This window comes from Melanaphis sacchari, unplaced genomic scaffold (genome assembly GCF_002803265.2).
Source record: "Melanaphis sacchari strain LSU unplaced genomic scaffold, SCAv2.0 Contig11_pilon_pilon, whole genome shotgun sequence".
Taxonomy (NCBI): Eukaryota; Metazoa; Arthropoda; class Insecta; order Hemiptera; family Aphididae; genus Melanaphis; species Melanaphis sacchari.
In genome coordinates this window covers 4,869,426-4,892,295 of record NW_020270469.1, presented here as the reverse complement: position 1 = coordinate 4,892,295, position 22,870 = coordinate 4,869,426, and the positions used below count along the sequence as shown (strand labels likewise).

Sequence of the window (22,870 nt, the reverse complement as noted above, 5' to 3'; positions counted from 1 at the left end):
ACAAAATATAATAATAATTTCAAATTTTTTTTGTCGATCACTAATTTAGGTATTATAATATTGCGAGTATGTTATGATCATGATATTATGTGCGTACCTATGTATACATATTTTCGACGGTTCTCGTACATTTCGTCAACTGTCTGAAGTAAGTTCGATAAATATTATCAATGCGACAGAGTAATATTATTTAAAATATAATATCGTTTGAAATATTTTAATGTGTCTATATAATTATTATATTATTATAAAGTGCACAGGCTGATGCGGTCGAATAGGAATAAGAATATAATATCAAATAATATATATTACAATGCATTAGATGCAGCGGATGTTTATAAGTAGATTTAGGTATACTTCCGTAAACTACACTGGTTCGAGTTTAAAGTGTTCAGCGATTTCCTTTAGCGTTTTGTTTTCAGTTTCTGGTAAATAAAAGTAGAAGTACACGAGGCCGACGATCCCCAAAGCGCCAAACAAAACGAACGTGTTGTAGAAGCCAATAAACTTCTCGAGGTCCATGTAGAATTTTGTCAAGAAGAAGCTGAAAAAGAAATATATCACGGAACAGATGCTGCAACCTATGTTTTTACTCCTGTAAAAAAAAAGTAAAACACACATTTGTTGAAAACATTATTAAGGTCCAAACTATAAGGTTTGAATCTGACTAAAAGTGTAATGATATATAATTTGGTGTTTTGTGATTTTTAAAAAACATCTACATTTTGATCACTAACGTCTTGAATGCTTACAATTACTATTTAAATATTATATATCATAACTATAATATCAAACTTGAGGAAACTCAATGTCAGCCATTTTTTAATGAAAACATACATGATATCTATATTTTGTCCGTCGTACTAATAAGACGCGGTAATAAATATTTCGTTATAAAATTTACCGTATTTTTTTTTACACTAAAGTGACTAATGATAACAATGTTGTAGGTTTAAAACATTAATATAGTATGTCATACTACATTAAAATTCGCAAACGTACACAATAGTGATAATTCGTATAACAAAAACTATGAAAATTGCCTATATTAAACTCCTTCATTGCAGTCGGTATCGAACCATAAAATTAATTCAACATTTTTTGGAAGATAATATTGAATTTTTACATAAATTCATAAACGTAGTTTGTTATAGAAAACATATGACAAAAAAATAATTTGTAAAATAAAATCATCGACTAGAACAAATGACGACGAATATGCGTGAGACGCCAGGTAGTCAGGTAAGGTATTATCACTTGTAAAACAATTTATTATTATTTAAATAATATGTTATGTGCTATGCTTGGTTTATGGAAGAGGATTAGAAGTTATCACAAATACTTTTCAAGGTCAGATGATATTATTATAATAGAGCAAGGACTTTCAAGCACTAAAAAATCATCAAATATGCATTTAAAAATATGCACTTATGCATCAAAAATTTTTAAATATGCAGTTAAATATGCCCTCAAAAAAATTAATACACTAACATTTATAGCTCTAAAAATTATATTTTTTCTTTAAATAATTGTATATTATCTCTCTATAAGTTTTAACTGAATTTGATATCACTTTATTGTAATCTAATCTACAGATTCGCAACTATGATAAAAAGAATCTCTTTTGCCTTAATGGGAATATAGAAACAGTTAAATATAATAATTTGTATCCTTAATCATGAAAAATATTCACTGAAAAACATTATTTTCGAAAAACCTTCAAAATACGCACTAAAAACTAAAAATATGCTCTTATAATCAAAAAAATATGTCCTTTAAACCTAAAAATGTCAAAATATGCACTAAAAACTTTGAGATTTTGGTCACAAACGTTGTGAAATGTATTTTGTTCTTAATTTGCATACGAAAAACTAAACCAGAAAATATATGCGAATGCATGAAAGTTCTTGCTCTAATTATAAATAATCACCAATATAGTATATACTTTAATTTCATCAGTTAATTTTAAAATGATAATTATTAAAATCTATAAAAAAAAATTAACAGACTTCCAGCAAAGTGAAGTACATTTTATGATCTAGTGGTGGAAAATGTTGGTCAATTTAAAAATTTAGCAGCCATGCGTTTAAACTGAAATGAAGCTCCTGGGTTAACGCAAACTATTTTTTTTCCTAATCAAGTAGCACAGTGTGCAATATACAATAATATACTTAATACGAGTGTTATGTAAAAATATTATTATCTTATACGTACTTCATCGGAAACACTTCGCTTATGAAGATCCATCCGATCGGCATAATACCCAGCGATGAGGATAACGTTGACACAAAGAATAGTATCAATTTCGCCCAAGACGTGTACTCGGTATCAGTATAAAACTGTCCGATAAACCCGATGAGCAGGTATGACAGCGAACAGACGGTTACGGTTGATAGCACAAGGAATCTTTTGCCCAGCCGGTGAACCAACAGGATAGTGAACACGTTACCAATGATACTGAATGCGGGGTAAGCAGACTGCCCAAGACCAAAAATAATATATGTATAAATATATCAGTAGACGATTAGAAAAATTACAATAACGTTCAAATAATAATAACAGTATAATGGATATTAGTCTAAAATGCATGTGGAATGTAGAACTTGTAATAGAAGTTACTGTTAATTACTGGTAACTGAATGGATTTTTTTAAACCATTATTATTGTTTGATACTTATAAAATGAAAACGAATAAAATTATACATTATGATCAGCACATTTTTAACAATTAACAATTCATCATCACTCTAATCTGTTAATTCTTAGTAGGTATCTACTCGTTAAGTCTATAGTGAACCCAAACGTGTAATGACTCGCCAGGATACCGGGAAAATCTAGATAAGCTCTCTTAAAATTATATGACCTGAGCCTCTTATTAAATAAGTACCTCTTTCGTTTAAATTCAATAGTATATATATTTTTTTTAACAATTTTTAATTAATAAGTAATAACTACCAGCACTGCTATGGTATCCTTAAAAAATAGAAAAATACGTAAAGGGAGAAACAAATAATGATTATCATTAATAATAATTCTGATAATAAAACTTTTGATTAATAACTAAGTGAATGTAAACTTGTGTGTTCATCGAAAAACAGATATAATATAGATATTCACTAATTGTTAGATATTATAGAATATAGATATTGATAGGTATAGTATACGTAGTATTTGACAATTTTCTATTAAAATGTATCTTGTTTTATTAAATGTTTAAATTTATTTTAAATTTTTTTTTTAAATCCAATTTTTCTTTTTATTTTTACTTAATTACTTATAAATAAACAGTTTTTTGATTTTCGGACAGATGGTAATTTTATAGTTGTGTCGTAAATCGCAATCACTTCAACGTAATGTAACAAATATGTAGATAATTTTACTAATGCTATAAGAATAAATGAAAAACATGAGACTTTTTATTATTATTAAGTTGGCTTTTTATAAATTGTATCTAGTTTTCCAGTGGAGAAATCAGCAAATGAACCCATTAAGCACCTGAGTCCACCGCATCAAAACTTTTATACTCAAACCGCTTCTGCAGCCAACCACAAACACGAAACTAATAATTTTGATTTTGTAAGTTTTTCATACTCTAATTTCAATGCTGGATGATTTTACAAAACAAGATTATTGTTCATGACATGCTCTTCGTAATAAATTTGTTGTTGACGAGATAAATTAATAAAACTTTGCCGCGTTAATATGACCCAAATGATAAGGATATGATTTTTTCTACTATTTGAACAATAAAGAATATTATTTAACTTTACATGCGATGCAATCCTGGTTTTTACTATTATTTTGAAAATAAAATAATTTTATTAGATATCAATTTTAATGGTAAATAATACGCTGATAGTTACTATAATTCAGAAATATTTTTTACACAGGAATACGGGATTTTTTAAAACGTTAGGTACGAGCACGAGAATTTTAAGAAGATTCCATACAGTCGATTGTATTGTAGTAGTTTCTGTTCAACAAACATACAGCATAATATATCAAATTTGTATTCATCAGAGCCCATTTTATGTCGTAGTTGGAATATTATAATTTATAATGATAATAGCCAATTATAAAATTTAAAGGTGAAAATATTATCTTCGTAGGGCATTCGTAGGTTTTTATTGATATTTTAATTTTAAAATAAACCTATAATTATGTAAGTAAATTGAACAATTTTAAAATGCGTTCAACTTGCTTTAAAATTTTAATATCAATAAAAAAACTACGAGATTCTTCAGATAATACAGAAAAGGTATGGAGTAAATACACTCGTATACACTTATTTTTAGACCATTAATCCGGTCGCTATACGATCTCGCTATAATGATAATATTATTTTATCTTTTTAATTAATATTTAGTTGTAATGATAATTGAGAAAAATATGAGATGAATAATTTTTAACCTATTTAGTTTATTAGTTCAGTTTTATAATATTATTTATGGACTATGTAGGATAAATTGTATTATATTTGATTGTATTTATTTATTACATTTTTATTTTTTATTTTTAGGCGTAAATCAAAGTATCTGAAGAAAATATGAATGAACCACTCATATATATATATATATATATATACATTATACACGAGTATATGGAATAATTTATTAGTTATCGCTTATCACTTACACAATAATTAATAATTATACTAATACTATTATTGTATTACCATTGCCCACGCAGGTTCTACTCGTGTGTTAAACGAAGTAAATATATTCATCAGATACGGCACATACGGTACCCCAGACATGATATTCGAAAATAATATGTAGACCAACATGAGCTTCAGTGGATTCCAAAGTCCCGGATGTGAAAAGCTACCTATAGACGAAGATTTTTTCTTTGCTTCTTCTGCAAAAACCGTTAACACCACACAATAAATATTATTGTATATTATATTAAACGTATTCTAAAAACATGCATAGGTATATAGGTGATTTGGATTGAACCGGATGCATTGAAAAATGTGTTACATCAGCGTTACATCCCAAAGGGTACGACGTTTATCGAATAAATAGCTCTTAGATTTAATTTACTTATTCTCCGTCAAACTTTAAACTTTATTTTTTCTTACTTAATCATTAACTATAAGAGAAGTAAAATACTTTGCGTATACTACTTTTGAATGAAAAATATCCTATAGGAGCATTTATATTGTATAAATCGTACAATAGTGATTTTATATCATCGTGACGTGAACGTTAAAGCGATCGATATAGGATCGACGGATGTTTTTGCATCTTGTATTTACCTGATTTAGCCGATAGAGAAACGTATTGAACCATTTCCTGGAATTCAGTGGAGCATTTCTCTTCACTCACATATCCCCGAAGCTTCATTAAGACCTTCCTCGCTTTGTCTATCTTCCCTTTGGACAATAGCCACATTGGTGAGTCGGGAGTCTGCGGAAAATAAAATACACTTTTTGTGTTATCGGTAATTAATTTTTAGTAATCGAATGCGGATACATATTATTTACGAAAAAATAAGATTCATGCAACGTAAGACACTCTTCATATTTCTTGTATTACAATATTGTTGAATTAATCATCTTGTATATATATTATACGTATTAACTATTAATATTATATGAGTTCTTCAAATTTCGTACTAAGCATCAATATATCAAAAGCGAAATTTGTTGAACTCTGTTTTGCTTTATCACTTAAAAATGAAAACAGCAGATCATTAGCATAATATCGAATGTATTAAAAACATGCGTTTCTGCGCCAAGACTGACTTTGCTATCTTTGGTGGATTTCGTTGATTAAAATAAAAACACGTGTACATAGCTGGAATATTATTTTCAAAATAATCAAGAGTTAGTGAGTTATTGTTAAGTGAACTTCATTTTTTTTTTTCATTAATGGAGAATTTGAAAAAATAATCAAAACCTCATTATCTTTCCTGCATGGAAAACTAGTAATTTTGAAATAACTGAGAGAAACCTACCATCAACAGTGTGAGCATGTTGGCTAAAGGCACGATGATTGTGATAATCAATGTCCGTTTCCAGCTCTCAGTAATGGCGTACGTGGTGGAGACAAAAAAGAATCCGACGAAGTAGAAAACGTTCAAGGCGGACGTCAACGAGCCCCGGAGCTTAGGTTCGCACACTTCACCACTGTACGATATACTCAGGCCAGTAGCGAAACCCGTGCTGAGACCCATCAGTATCGAGCACGCGTACAAAGAGCTCACTGTGATCGGAAAAAGAATCACGACCAGCACGGACGACAGCTGAATGAGATTGGTGAGCGCCATACATATCCTGTGGCCAAGCCGTGTCTGGACCAGTGACAGGAACAGACTCCCAAACGGTGGTGATAAGTATACCAGACTACCTACGGCAATAAACGATAATATATAATATAATACGAGTAATATAATAAGCAATAGTATCGTTGTCGTACATAATTTCATTAGTCATTACAGTCGTAATAGTACACTGCAATACGTTGTATATACTTCACTGCAGGTAATTAATTTAAATGTAAAACAATTTTTTTTTTCAACCATATTAAATTTTTTTTTAAATAATTGTTTTACATAATTTTCAGTAGTCACAACAATATATTTTTGGAAAAAAAATAATACATTTTTTTAGTTTTCATGGTCATCACATTTTAAGTTTTTCCTTTTTCAAAAGACAAATTACACTTTTGATTTCATATTTTATAGCAGAATATTATTGGTAATATTTCGATGCATAATCAAATTTCGGACAGGTAGTTAATTAATTATAAGCTTAGATAAGTGCGATTGAATCAAACCAACATTTTACGACACATCCGTTTGCCACTCTTCTTATATGTATAAACAGTAAATACTTATAATTCATGAGCTACTATACAAAATTTTTATATATCAAAGTAAAGTAAGTTTAAATAGATATATGATATATATATATATAAATATAAATTAGTTTTTATGTTATAAGAACATTAAGAATCTATGCTATATAAACACATAATAAGCAATTATAATAAATAATAATTATCTATACAACTATAATAATGACAATGAATAATATTCCGTACAGTGATAGAACTTAAACATGCTTATAACTAAGTAATAAGTCAATACCTTTTAGATAAAAGAATTACTTAAATTACACACACACTATGCTTAGAAAATATAGGTTATAAATGATATGACGTTTTTAATGTAATTCCATTGCAAAATTGTCACTTGAAAAGAATTTGATTTATAAAAAATAATGATTTTTATTCTTATTTTTAAATAGAACGACCAACAATAATATGATAAGAAACACAACTCTAAGTACACCATCATGATTGCCAAATCATAAAATATGAATTTTATTAATACCAATTATTATAAAAAGCTGAAAATTAAACGAAAATCAGTGTATCGATGTCTATAATTTTACCACAGATTAAACTCCTACAGAATTAAAGGCATGTTTTATTTTATTTTTCAATGTATTCAATTTATTTTTATCTTGTTAAGTCTATTGCTTTCCGAAATAAAATAATATTCATTTAAGATAATTAACCAAGCATATATTAACATAATTATTATTTTTGAAATTTTTAATTACCTACACTTTATGTATATTTTTTCTGCATGTATTTCTTTATCTACTATTTAAGAAATGAGTTATGGCGTTTCAAACTTATTTTATTTGTTAATTGTTAATGATCTTTTTTTTAAATTATGCCTATTTAAAAAAAAAAAATGAACGATTATTGTAATAATTTTTTGTCAAGGTATTTTTCAAACCTATATTATCTTGGATCTAAATAGATATTCGCTTACAAAAAATAAAGTTTTAATAAGGATGTAGGCTGCGGCTTTTTGCTTAAAAAAATTATCTATCGTTAAAGAACACACCTTAAATAATGATATAATATATCTAAGTATGTAAATATCTTATAACACTTAACTATATACTTAAAAATTTTAAAAATCATAACTTTCAAAATAAATTTGTAAATTGCCCTATATATTTTTTTTTAAATTATATTTTACAACATTGCCATTCGCGATTAAATTTCTTTATTCATAATATATTATTTCAGCTAAATTGAATGAATAAATACCGAATCCTACTTAATATGATATTATCGAGTACATGAGGTAATGTTAATAGTTATCAAATATTTATTTATAGATACATTTTTTTTTTTAATATTGATCATATGATTATCATTGATGTATGTACCTAATGTAAAAGGTTATAGTAGTTAATTACTGTTGAATGTTCATACATAACTTAAAACATTGTTAGGTTACGTTATATTGTATATTAATTGTATATAATAAAGCCATATTAAAATAAGTTCGAGGTGAAGTTCAAGTTATCATATCCAGCATGTATAAATAATATAATGATTAGTAAAAATAAAAAACTATTATCGCTCTAGAATATTGAAAAATATTTTATAGTATTTATTATCATGTCTAATTATTATTTAGTGTTATTTATACTAGTCTTATAGTTTTTTATAATAATCGTTTTTACACAAAAAATAACACTTATAAAAAAGGTAAAAATAATTTTTTAAATAATGAAAGTGGTTTGTGTGTGTTTTGATGAAGATGGAGAAAGCTATTCAAATTTAGTTACTATTCAAAAGTTATTTCTATTAATTTTTAATTTTAAGCTCTTTCCCTAAAATTCATCTAAACCTAAGGAAAACTTTACATTGTCATACCTAATTATTATTTCTTACGTCTAAATTGTAATTTTAAGTTTTGTCTAAAAAAAATTCATATCTATAATATACTATAATTCAATAGAGACTTTAGACCCAATTATCATTAGTCTTTACCTTTTTTTTTCTAACACTTAACGGCTGCAAATTATGTTAGCATACAACAACAATTAGTAGGTTTTGTAGCATGACTAAAGCATGCACCGTTATCGATCATATAATATTATTTCATGTTGGTTTAATTTCAATTACCTATATTAATCTCTTAAAAAAATTTCTATTAATGATCTAGTATTTTTTACCTATAACTATGCATTGTGCAATATAATTTCGCGCCTGACAGGCATGTACATTATACATTAATATAATATATACCTAGAATATAATTCTACACTCATTTAACTAAAAACAAAAATATTGGTCTGTATAGAGAAGATTGGAGATACTTGATTAAGTGGCCGTTTAAATATAATAACCGCGGTTAAAGTTCTTTAAGACTAAAAGTTGGTTTGTTGGTTAAATGTTACTGATGTTTAAAAACCATTATTATTTTAAAAAATTTTATGTGATAAAATAAACGAATTTATTCAGTATAAATATTTTTAAGGCCTAAGCACTCTAAGCTCCATCCAGCCATTCCTAAATTATAATTATCGCCTACCTGCATCAACATTAAAAGTGGAACCTATATTATATGCTCTTAAAAGGGTTAAATTATAATATGTTAGATCGTCCATAAATGACGGTCGTTTAAATAATTTGACTATATTAAACATAAAAACACAGTTTACATCATTAAGCTTACTATGAGTTATAGCGAAATAAATTAAGACTTTATCAGAACTAAAGTTAATCGAAAAATCGAATAGATATATAACTTAAATATTTATTTTTATGATTTTTGAATAAATTAACCTAGTATATTAACTACTTGATAAATATTATATTTAAATTTTCAATATTAATAGATTATTATAACATATATATAATTCTTTAAGTAATATTGTGTTAATACTCTTACATAACGTTGCATCTATTATGTAATAGATAAATTCAATTGTTACAAGTATAATAAAGTAGATACATTTAAATTGGGTAATAGAAGACAAAATAAGAAAAAAATAATATGTACCCAGTAGAAAAATTATAAATACATCTCTATACATAGATAATATTATTTACGAATATTTACTTAAATTAAAAACATTTTATGTTTAAATTAAATTGTTTGATAAATTAATTAGTGTTAACAGTTTTTTATAAATACTAAAATTTTATTATGAAAAGAAAAAAGTTAAAATTAAAAACACAAACATAAAAAAAAAAAAAATTAAAAATAACATTAATAATAAAATAATGCAAATATAACAAATGAACTACCATTTTGTAAAATGTATATAATTCTACGTGCTTAATTTATTTTTGAACTAATATAATGGTTTAATATTAAATTTAAAAAAAATGTAAACATAGTAATACATTAATACCTTTTATCTTTTATAACTATAACATTAAATAAACTCCAGTTTGTGTACATCTGGTTAGCTATAAAAACATACTTATTTGGTTAAATTATGTTTTATGCAGTAGTGAAAAATTTATTTGATTTCAGGTAGACTAAAGGAAAAGTTCATTAAGACTATAAATAAGTAGGTATTCGTATAGTATGTGACCTATCGAGCGAAAATCGAGTTAAATGTGCAACCTATCTATATTATTTAGGTATAGACAACTTATACTTATCTTTATAATTTTATTATATATTCATTAGTTTTGAGTCATAGTACCGATCTATTAAGAGACAAGATTTTTTAACTTTTTAGTGATATACAAAAAGTGTATAACTAAACATTATTTATGTTAAAATAATTTCATGACATTTTTACAAGCTCCAACAATCAGAACCTTAATGAATACATTATGAACGAATAAAAATAAGAGAAGGAGCATGCTTGGTAAATCACCTATATAGGAGCCAGGATGGCTAAAATTTGAGCAGGTTGATTTTTTTTTACTACTAATCCGTTTTTGTTTTGCTTGACCTCCCTATCCCTCATCACTATAAAAAGAAGAACTCACTGTTAATAAATACTAAAAGCCAATCCATACATTTATTTTAGAGCAAGTAAAAATATTTGTTTTTAATAAATATTAAAAAAAACTATAAAAGATCTATTTATATCTAATTTTTTCAAATAAAAATTACTATATTATTATACATTTTATGAACAAAAAATAATATAAATATTTTATTGATTTTTTTGTAACCTATAATTTTTATATTTTGTTATTTTTCTAGTTTAGTGTCGATATAATACTGAATGCATTTTGACCATATTTTAACGCTTCGTCACCATGATACACTAGTACACAACGACAGTATAACGGTCAACGTTTACCGAATCGATTGATGATTGCATTATATTGTATGCGTAAAGTGTAATATATTATAAAACATATAATAATAATTATTATTATTGTATATTTATTATTTACTGATTTTGGTTACAATATTAATAACTATTGGCCTCGTTATTTAAGAAGTATTCTTATTAATTCAATGAACCTATTTATAGAATAAATAATAATTAATCGATACCACATCTAAGCGGTTTCTAAAATAACTCACCGATCCATGATATCTGTTCGTCCGTTATGTCTGGCACGGTATCGTCGCCTTTACGGTTTAATGCCCCGATGATTATGGTCGGCATCATCATGTCTATCCCTTGTTGGGCGTTTAAGAAATACGTTGTCGTTAACACCAAACACTGTTAATAATATATTTTTCTACATTAACAATAAGTATCATGATAACAATATAGATATAAAATATGTTTTGTTTCTTTATTATGTCGTATAACATATAAGACTCGAATCCCGTAGATATATTTTTTATTATTATACTTTATTGATGAGCGAATTTCAGATCCGTTTCACCCGAGCATGAATTCAAAGTTTATACCATAAAATTATTTTTTATAAGTTCATCAAATAAAACCATGGTGTACACTTAATAATGTGTAATTATGTAAAAAAAAAAAATGGTAGATATTTTCAATGCAATCAGTTTTAGTAGATTTTACAGTAACAGCACCCATGCCTCAATAAATAAAGTGATGCAATGATAAAATCACTTCGAAGATTTAGTAAAACAAAATAAACACTATACCAGAATCACTAATAAAATCATAGCACTAAATTGGTTTTAAAATAAATTTATATCGTATATATCAGGGGTGGGCAACTGGCGCCCGCAAGCCTTTTTTATCTAACCTATACTTCATTTTAAAATTACATCATATAATTTAGAGTTAAAAATTCACATTATAAACAAATTAAATGATAACTAAAATGCATTTTTTTTTTTTGCTTCCTATGTTCTGGCCCGCTAGATTTTAATTTTCTGAAAATTGGCCCTCTAGCAATTTTGAGCTGCCCCCTGGTGTATAGGAAAACTAAATACAATTATATATTATATATATATCACATAGACGACATTTGTTATAAATTACTACTAGCGACTTAAAATGTATTTTAAATAAGATGCTTTTGAATTAATTATTTAATAACTAATTAGTAATGATGAATTTATATTACTTGTACTAATGTGGATTTTATCCCGTAACCAAAGTCCACTCCTTGTTTCATTTGTATTTTTGTTACTCTGACACTGGAAGTAATAAAATTAACAATTAATTAAAACAGTATGCGCAGACTAATTATACAATAAAAGTTAACATACAAAGTATATTAGTGCTCAATAGTTGACCAAAAATGTATAACACATCAATAATAAATCACTATAAATATAGGAACATATTTTTCAAAACATAAATTTCAAATCAAATTTTTCACTGAACAAGCGCAATAATATACATTGAAGTCCAGACGTAATATAGGTACAAAACATTGTTTTTTTTTTTTTTTTTTAAATAAAATAAAGTTCTGGGTACTTCTATAAATTGTATTATAAATATTTTTATATAATTCTAAACATCTCTTATTCTTTGTTATATTTATGTATCATAATTCTTTATCGAATTCCGCAAAATTAAACTTATTTTTTTGAATAATTTTAGATACTGTTTTATATTATATTAAAAATGAGTATTATGAAAAATCGAATCTATAAATTTATGATATTTTTTATTATTTTTATTTTAATTTATAATTTGACAAATTAACGCGAAAGTAACTACTAAGTATCATAAAACATTTTAATTAAAAACTAAACTATATACTTATTACTTGAATAAAGTGTTTGAGTTTCTTTTACAATGTTTAGTTTCTACTCAGTAGATAATAATAAGTAGAAAACCGAGGTTTCTTCAAACACATTTATTATAAAAACAATTATACAGGTTTACTGTTTTATACAACTTTATACGTATAATATGCTTACACAAAAAATATTTGATGATAATATATTATTTATACTTGCAAAAACATTACTTTTAATTTATACCATTACACTGTGATATGATAACTTGGATTTTCTTTGTATTTCCGTTTTTCAATGCAACAAATTAACATTATTAATATAGCATCTAAAACGCCCCAAAATTATTAATACATTTTTGAAATGAATTTTTAAGTTATAAAGATCTGTTTGATAAATTAATAGAAAAAGAAAACATTTTATTAAATAATTGGAACATAATTTATGAATTTAAGCATAAATTATTCAAAAATACAAAAAAATAATTAGATTGATGAGCCTAGAATTCAGTTTTAAAGTATCTAATTATATTTTATTGTACTCTTGATATTGTAATACATTTATTTGACTTATTATAAATTTAATCTACAGATAATCCTACGCTTTAGCATCTTTTGTAATGTTTGTTTAACATTTATTATTTCGCAAGTAATAAAAATATCAAGTTTATCTGATTCAAAACTTTCTGACAAAGCAACAAATGACATAAATTAAACATTTATTGCGGAAATTTATGGTATGAAAAGCATTCTAACTTATTTAGTAAATAACAATGTATATTATTATATACATAAAAAGGCACATTGTTAATAAAAACAAAGAAATAATGAAAATACTTTCCTTATTTGAAAAGCAATAATAAGATATTTTAAAATTATAAACTGAATGAATATGGTACATACTTATCTGAACAATAATATTATTTATACATCTTTAACATTATTACTAGAGCAAGAACTTTCATGCACTAAAAAACCATAAAATATGCATTTAGTTTTAGAAGATTTAGTTTTGAGCATTATCTCAACAAAGCGTAAGCCAATTAGTATATTATTTTAAAAGTAAAGGGTGCAACCGCACACCCTGATCTCACCCCCTCCCAAATGACGCCCCTGATTGCATACGAAAAATTTTTCTGAATTAGGATGGTTTGCTAACCTATATTTGTAATTTTTTAAGGATATTTCATAAGTAATTTATTTTCCAATTATTATTAAGGTAGGTTGAGCTAATTTTTGGTAAAAAGGAATTGCGTATAATATAATATGATTTTATTTTATTAGCTGTTTTTCATAATTACTAATATCTTTAAAATATATAAATTATTAGTCAATATCTATGTACAGTAAAAAAACGATTAATAACGTGGTATAAATAAAATACTTTAGAATTAACCAAAATATCTTGAAAATTCCATTGTGTACAATAAACTATATAATAATATTGCAAAATGTTTTAAACCAATTATTTTCACAATATTTTTGTACCCACGTCATATACGTTTTCTGTAGCAATTTTATCATAAAATATTAACTTGTGTTTTAAGTGCACAATGGATGTGTTTCAATACCAATAATATTTTTACAGAATATAATTCTGCTGCGAGTAATAGTTCTATTTATATACATTATATATGTGTCAAATTTATACACATTAGAGTCAGTAAACCAGAGGAGATACTAGATGAAGTGTGTATGTAAATTTTTAATACAAACTTTGATAGTAATCTCATGTTTTTGAACGGAACCATATTTGTTTAACGTTTTGTGAAACATACAAAAATCTTCACGATGTCTTCGAACTGTTATTTTAATGAAATATTGTTTTCTCTGTGAGACTCTTCGTTCATCCACAAAATATAAATTTTCGGAGATAACAATAAATTCTCATGATGTATTTACTAATAAAACAGATTCATAGTTAATGAGATACCTCTCATTGGAAAATAGATTTTTGTTTCCTCGTTCACTAATATGGTGTAGTATTCGATATTTGTGCGAAAGTATAGTACGTAGGTATACTTGTTTCTTCCGTATTAATTTTTATTTTATACTATAACACACTGTATTAAACCACTCATTATCATCTCAAGTACCAAAATTAAATTCATTGTGTAGTATACCTATAGAAGTAACACATTAAACGGAAATAAGTTTCAGTCTGTGACCATCAATTTGAATTCTCAAAAAAATATTTATCGTTGTTCAAGAGTTTTATAATAACATTTTTCCTCGTATATATAAAATATTTTGAATAAAAACTCATTGCTCACATATCTCATTTACAAAGCGACTTCATATTGACTTATTTCACATAATATTATAATAACAACACTAGAAATTTTTAAATAAATGTGTAAAACTTTAAAAATCGAATAGGATAGGTATTACTTATATAGCCGAATATCTGTAGCGAGTAAACTATAAGTTTTCAATACAATTTATGTACACAGTAAATATTTTTGTATGAACGAAAAATTGTTAGTCGTCTATCCAAAAAAGACTCAGGAAGAATAATAAATAAACATTATACTTACGTACAACCCAGAAACATATTATATATCAACAAGAATTTCGGACAACATAAAACAAATTTTTATTTCTAAATTGTTGTAGCTATTCAAAATTGACTGTATCTATTTATATGTAATTAAAATGCAATTTTAAACAGAGTAACTTACTGAGCCGGAAACTAATAAAATATCCACTGGTGAATTCCAGAGAAGTGAATATTGCAGCTTTTCGGGTTTTGTTCTCATGCAGTTAATGTGTAACGCCGTTATACAGTGTTCAACAAGTCAAAGTACATAATTTTATTATTTAACATTAACATTACTACAAACAGGTAATAAAAAATGTTTTATTATTAATAAGAATTACACATATTTTAAATATTTATTCAGCACGCGTACGCGATTAGTTATAATTTGTACAATATGTCTACTGGATCATGTTTTCTATATTTTGCCGGTCAACGCGTTGGTCATTCAAATTCTACTGCAATAGTTGCTATAATAACCGTAATAATATAATATATATTAAATAACTATTACTATCTAACATCTATATAATGTTTGATACAGTATATAGCTCGAAGTTCCATTGATAAAGGTTTATAATGCAAATAAAGGTTATCACAAATGTTCGCTTATATCCAGATAAACAAGACAAACCTACCTACATCGCGATTAGTAGGAATATTATAAGAATCGTGGTTCATTTAACATTAATTTATTTGATATATTTTTATAATTAAAAATTGCCAATTTTTCTATGCTAAACTTTTGTTTCTGAACCATGGATGGTTTTACCTTTGATATATAAACATAAATTAAATTGAAAATCTTTGCTGAAATTTTCCATATACATAATATTTTTTATGAAACTGAATTATAAAGTTTTTAAAAAGTTGTCACTTTTTATAATCGAAATTATTGTGTTATCTTCAATACAAATTTTAAGAAACTATTTTTAAAACGCTTTTTATACTATGTAATATGATAAAACAATCGATTTTGATTATTGTACATACGTTTCATATTAAACATATATATACTTATTACTTACATAGTTAAAAATGACCATTAATTTGTAAATAGAAGTACCCACATATTGTTATTAACCATCTTTGAAGATCTTAATTGATTGTTTATGCTAATTTAACTATATAACATGAAAGGTTTTATTCAACCAGTCACCCGTTAGTGACTTCAATATATTTAAATATATTCTTTTATCTTGTATTTACTGCAGTTTAATATATGTATAAATAACAGCGAATAGAACCAAGTATTAATAATCAAAGTATTTTTATTTTAACTTTATCTTCAAATTATATCATGCATATTTTAGTTTTATTAGACGTTTCCCATGTGTATCGTATACTCTACTCATATAATTTATGTTTAATTTTTTTTTTATTATCAGCATGTAACAATATCTATGTAACAATTTCTAAATGAAATTTAGCTATGGATTTGCTTAAAAATTTTACATTTTGATACATTTTTAAGTAAACTTGTAAAATTTTTAATTTGCTTTGCATTCTGTATAATACAAAAAAATTCTAAAGAAATAACGACACAAATCAATTAATGGTACAAATAATAGGTATTAACAATTAAAATAATATTACTAATAAACTTATTATTAGGTTTTTTTGAAGAATTTTTTAATAGACATTTGTTTAAACACTTTAGAAGAATACTATGATTAAATGCTTTATACAAAATCTAATCATCAGCCGGTTGACTCATCTCATCTGCAGTCATCACTTACCCAACCCGTCATTAATCGTCAATTTACAATTAGCTACAATATAAGCTATAATATTTACTTCTTTTTTTCAAACAATATTCCAATAAAAATATTATTTTCAACTTTTTGAAAAAATGAAATCGAATAAAACCATTTTTAAAATTGGTATCAAGATTGCCGCTCACTAAATATCTTAAAAGTCACAAAAAAATTGACGTATTACGTTAAATTTATACGTCGGGGCACTTTTTCAAAAATTAAGTAGTATTTTACAGATTTATACAAATTTTCGTTTTTACAACATGTTTATTCAATAAAATATAGTGTTGAAATAATTATTTCTGAAAAACTCTCCGACCGTTTTCTAGAGAACTTTTCAATTTGTAAAGTAATTTTGATAGAAATCAAGAAGTACTAATTCTATAAAGTTACAATCACAATGCATAAGTATTAAAATAAAAACAAAAGATTTTTTTTTTTTAATGTATAATCTTTATTGGTAAACATAATTACTGATTAATAATATTTATCATTCATCGAATTCATCTTACATTCATACAACAACGTTGTACAATCTTAATTGAGAAACTATCATTAATTATGAAAGGGAAAATTGGGATAATTATTAATTAAGATGCCGTTCGAATCATTCTTTCCGTAACATGGCAAATATACGTTCATTTTTTCATGTTTAAATCTGTTAGCTTTAATATGGGAGTGAATCGATTTTTCATAAAAATTAATGATAATAACTTTATCTGTGTTTGTATGTACTATGTAAGTTTTCTGTAAGTTAAACTATTTTATATAATCAACATTTGATAAAAAAAATAATTAAGTATTGTAAAAAACCTAAATAAGAACACGGGTAAATTTCTTATCATTAAGTTTCATGATAATTCAATTTATACTAAAATTAAAGTTATCGAAGCTAAATATGAACTACTGAGCATAGATCTGCTATATGTTGTATACGTATAAGACAAATCAAATGAATCATCCTCTTAAGACGTTTAATACTGGGATTCGAGAATATATTTTTGTATTTATTAATTATTATTTATGATGCAAACAAGAGAGAGTGATCATAATATCCCACACTCAGTACAAAATGTGAGATTTTTTGACAAATACTATTACTATAGATAAAATTGGTAAAAAAACATTCAAAATATATTTACTAGAAATTAAAATTAAACGCATATCACCAATAAAAAAAAATTATTATCTATTTTATATGAAACATAATATATGCGTTTAAAATTATGAGCTAAGTATATAATATTAATATTAATAATAACTACAACAATAGTTACGTTGACACATAATATTACTGTAAGCCTACTTGTACTTCGACTTTTGTATTTTTGGATTTAAAGTGTTCTGAAATCTCGTTTAACGTCTTGTTCTCGGTCTCCGGAAGTTGAAAGTGCAAATACACCAGACCGATTAAGCCTACGATCCCGAATAGAACAAAAGTGTTGTAAAAACCCGTAATCATTTCGAGATCCAGATAGAATTTGGTCATCAAGAAACTCAATATGAAATATGTAGCTGAACTAAGACCGGCTCCGATGTTTTTACTTCTGCAACAAAACAAGACAACGAGAAACCTCATAAAAGTCATATTATATTCGTAGTTAAGTGCAAAATATAATATAATACAGTGAGTTTTGATTATTATAACCATTATCAATGGTTTTTTGAATCGACTGCTTATATTAAAATCAAAACATTAAAACATATATCAAAAGTTTTATAAGTAATGAACTTTTATTAGAATCATTGTAGGTACATAATTAAATCACTTTACTGTATTATTAATTACCATAAATGATTTTAATTATAACATACTAACATATCATTTTTGTATAATAATAGCCTGATAATATGAAATTTAAATTATAGGATGATAATAATTATATATAATATATAATTCCAGATCGTTTCGCAAGAAAATTAATGTATCCTACAACATGTGTCTATTACTTTAAAACCTGTTGTTTTTGTATGAATATTGTAAATATTAATGTAGCTTTTCTAATAGAGCTCAAAACCGGTTATAAACGGTTAAAACCTAGGTTTTTTTAATTTACTAACATACTGTCACCAAAATTGAAACATTGAAAAACCATTCCTGAAACCCATACCCGTAAAATATATATTGGTTTCCACTATTATTATCAATCATTAGTCATTGTTTTTTTCTTTATTGTAAATTGTGTTCAATAACAAATATTACATAGCTGTTTAAATAATAAAATTGTCGAAATTATAGTTATTATATATTTCATCATATAGTGGATAACTTGTGCTTACTTCATTGGGAAAATTTCACACATGAGAATCCACACTATAGGCATGATTCCCATTGACGAAAAAAAAGTCGACATGAAAAACAGCACGATTTTTATCCACGACGTGACTGGAGACGATGGTAATACATTTCCAATAATCCCGATGGACAGGTAACAGACTGAACAACAGGTCATTGTGCACAGAGCCAGAAATCTCTTTCCTAATTTGTTTATGGAGCATATGGTCAGCACGTTACCCACGACACCAAACGCCATATACATCGTCTATATAGTAAAATATATACACTCAAACTCGTTATTATTATAATTTATATTATTTATTAGCATTTTATCATTTTATTATATTGTCAATAACTTAGATGTTCGAAGATTTTTATTCGATTTACGAGATCTCTTTTAAAATATTTATGCTTTTGGTTTGGGTACAGATATATTGATTTTCTGACTTCAACCGATTTTCGATAATGCTAAATATCACTACTTATTATGTTACATACTTTACAGTTTACAATTAATACAATAATATTTCATAATAAACTACGGTGTGTTATATTTTTGGGTCAACTTATGGTTTTAAATATTCAATCTAATCTAAGATACCTAAATTGTAATACAATAGTAAAAAACTCAAAAACATCAAAATGATTCGTAAATATTTTTATAGTGAAAAGATATTGAGTGTTTTATTTTAAAAACTACATATATTCTACATAGTCCTTGCCTCACCACCTAATCATTTTTAGCTTAAGAACTAAACTTCAAAACGAGAGTCCTTCTCTTAATTTCCTCAACTAGAATAAAAAAATTTATATTTTTATGACAAATAATATTTAAAGTTATGTGTAAAGATTGTGAGACTTTGATTTATTATTATTATTATTATTTTGTGGAATTAAAAACCCGTGTTTTACATAAGATTCGAAAGAAAATTTATATTTTCATCCTTTTTATTTTTAGCTGATGACGCCCTATCTCTTAACCCAACATCCTAGACCTTTTATACATTCAGGTTTTAATCTGCAGTCCAGCCTCTATTATTTATGGTTTATTTAAAATATAATACGTAATTCTTAAAATGCTGTATAAATAGAATGAACATGATTTGATAATGAATATATTGAAAATTGACCAACCGTTGCCCAAGCAGGATGAAATGACACTTGGAAAGTATCAAATATAGATATTAGATACGGAGTATACGGTATACCGGACAACAGGTTGGTGAAGAAAATCATTGCCATAAGCAGTCGCAAAGGTTTCATCGTTTCGGGTTCCATGAAACGGTACAGCGAATATTTGATAGAAGACATTTCCTGTTTTTCTCCTGAAAAAAACATGAGCATTTTTAAAATAGATAGATGCTCGTATATGTAAATACACAGTATACAATTTTTATATTGCATAAAAATAGTTTAGTCCATATATAAGAAGTATACGCTGATTTTTATATTATACAAATTTTACATTTTAGCGGTAAAGTTTATTATTAATTTCGCAGCTTTACATACCTAAGCTACACAACGACAAATAATTCATAGTTAATGTAATTTTGTTGCATTAAAAAGTCGATATTAATCACAATGATATGAAAATATTTATGGCTTAGAACTTAAATATAATTCAATTGAATCTTTATAAAGAAAATTTATAGTTAATTATTTGATGTAAAAATCATAAATTAAACAAAAATTTATAAAATATAGTGTTTCAGCGAATATTTTTGGTTTTAGGTAATTATTTAGAAGATTTTTTTTTTCTAATGCACATTACTTAGATTAAATTAAATAAACATTTTTAATGTAAAAAAAATAATATTATTAGGTATAATATGTATTATTTTTTTAAAACAACTTATTGATAACTGTATTATTTTATTATTAAAATGCATTTGCATTAGTGAAGTTTTTCAACTCAAAAATGTTGTCCAAAAGAACAAAAATTAGACTCTATGTTCCTATCAGATTATTTATAATTATATTAAACAATAACCATCTGTAAGTTGATTTTTCAGATTAATTTCGGATGCGTAATGAACCATATCCCGAAATTCAATGGCAAACTTTTCCTCGCCTACGCCACCTCGGAGTTTGTTAAACGTGCTCTTCGCCTCATCCGTTCTACCACGAGACATCAACCACATTGGTGAATCTGGAGTCTGAAACGTTATATCATTTTTAATTTTATATTTCTTTTTTTTTTTTTTGAAGCCAATTATAATTATTTTTTGATTTCGATATCATCGTTGAATCAAAAAGCAAACGCAATTGTTACATTATTATAACTATAAATGAAAAAAAAAAAAGAAGAAAATTCGTCAACTAAATAACCATTCTGCTGTACATCAATTCTAAGAGTACCTTGTCATTGAGTAGAACATGGTAATGGTTGTGTTAAATTTTTTTTCAATAGTAAATCGTTGTACACAATGAAAAATATTTTGAGCAAAGATGGCTTAACTTTATGGTAACAATAATTATCAAACATTTATTTTAATAACAATATTTAAACTTCACGCTTATAAGTTTTTTTTTTCTAATTATTTTAAAAATTGCAGATAATTTTCAATTTTTAACTACTAAAAATATCGATTATTTCGCTATTAAAAACTTCCTCAACGTTGGCGATCGAAGCATTTTTTTTTTTTCTAGAAAAAGATTCTTCAGGAATAAAAATACATAAAATATCATACATCGTTGTAAAATCGATACCACCTTCACTTCTCTCAGAATTTTATGTTGAAAATTACTATTATTTTTGTCTGAATATCAATTTTTAGGTGCATGATAATTTTGCGAATCGATCTCTTAAACTCGATTTGAAATAGATACAAATATTGATTCAATTTAGAAGGTAATCTATCACTAACACACTACACGTACCTTAAACAGGACCACAGCATTTACGAGTGGCAAGATCGCGGTGCAGACCACGGACAGCCGCCAGTCGGCGGTGATCGCGTACAACATGGTGACGCACAGGTAACCGGCGAAGTAGAACAGGTTGAGCACAGCGGTGAGCGTGCCACGGAGTTTGGGTTCGCATACTTCACCGCTGTACGACAGTGAAAAGCTGGTCACAAAGCCCACGTTGAAGCCCATCAGTGCCGAGCTAGCGTATAGTCCTGCCGGGCCGTCGGACAGCAGCAAAGTGGCCACGGACAACAAGTGCGCAAAGTTCGCCACCACCATGCACGCCCGGTGACCGAAACGGTCCTGTACGAAGGACACGACCACGCTGCCCACCGGCGGGAATAAGTAGATAAGACTTCCTGCGCGCATTTTTAAATTAGGACATTAGCCATGATGTGCGTGATGTAGTTAGATTGTGTCTGGTGAGTTGAGGTTTATAGACTTGCTGCGACTAGTCTAACTTTATTTTATTTTTTTC

General features: G+C 26.3%; 1 protein-coding gene across 1 annotated transcript; it reads right to left on the bottom strand.

Moving 5' to 3' along the window:
- Positions 1–213: 213 nt before the first annotated feature.
- On the bottom strand, positions 214–22,747 carry LOC112604123 (facilitated trehalose transporter Tret1-like). Its single transcript, XM_025353007.1, has 11 exons — positions 22,363–22,747; positions 21,473–21,638; positions 20,617–20,807; positions 19,485–19,747; positions 18,523–18,751; positions 11,317–11,458; positions 5,959–6,350; positions 5,258–5,408; positions 4,676–4,857; positions 2,215–2,477; positions 214–595 (listed from the first exon to the last, which is right to left on the bottom strand). The coding sequence occupies exons 1-11, from the start codon at positions 22,669–22,671 to the stop codon at positions 367–369; spliced, it is 2,517 nt and encodes an 838-aa protein (XP_025208792.1). The 5' UTR covers positions 22,672–22,747; the 3' UTR covers positions 214–366.
- Between the last annotated feature and the right edge of the window lie 123 nt (positions 22,748–22,870).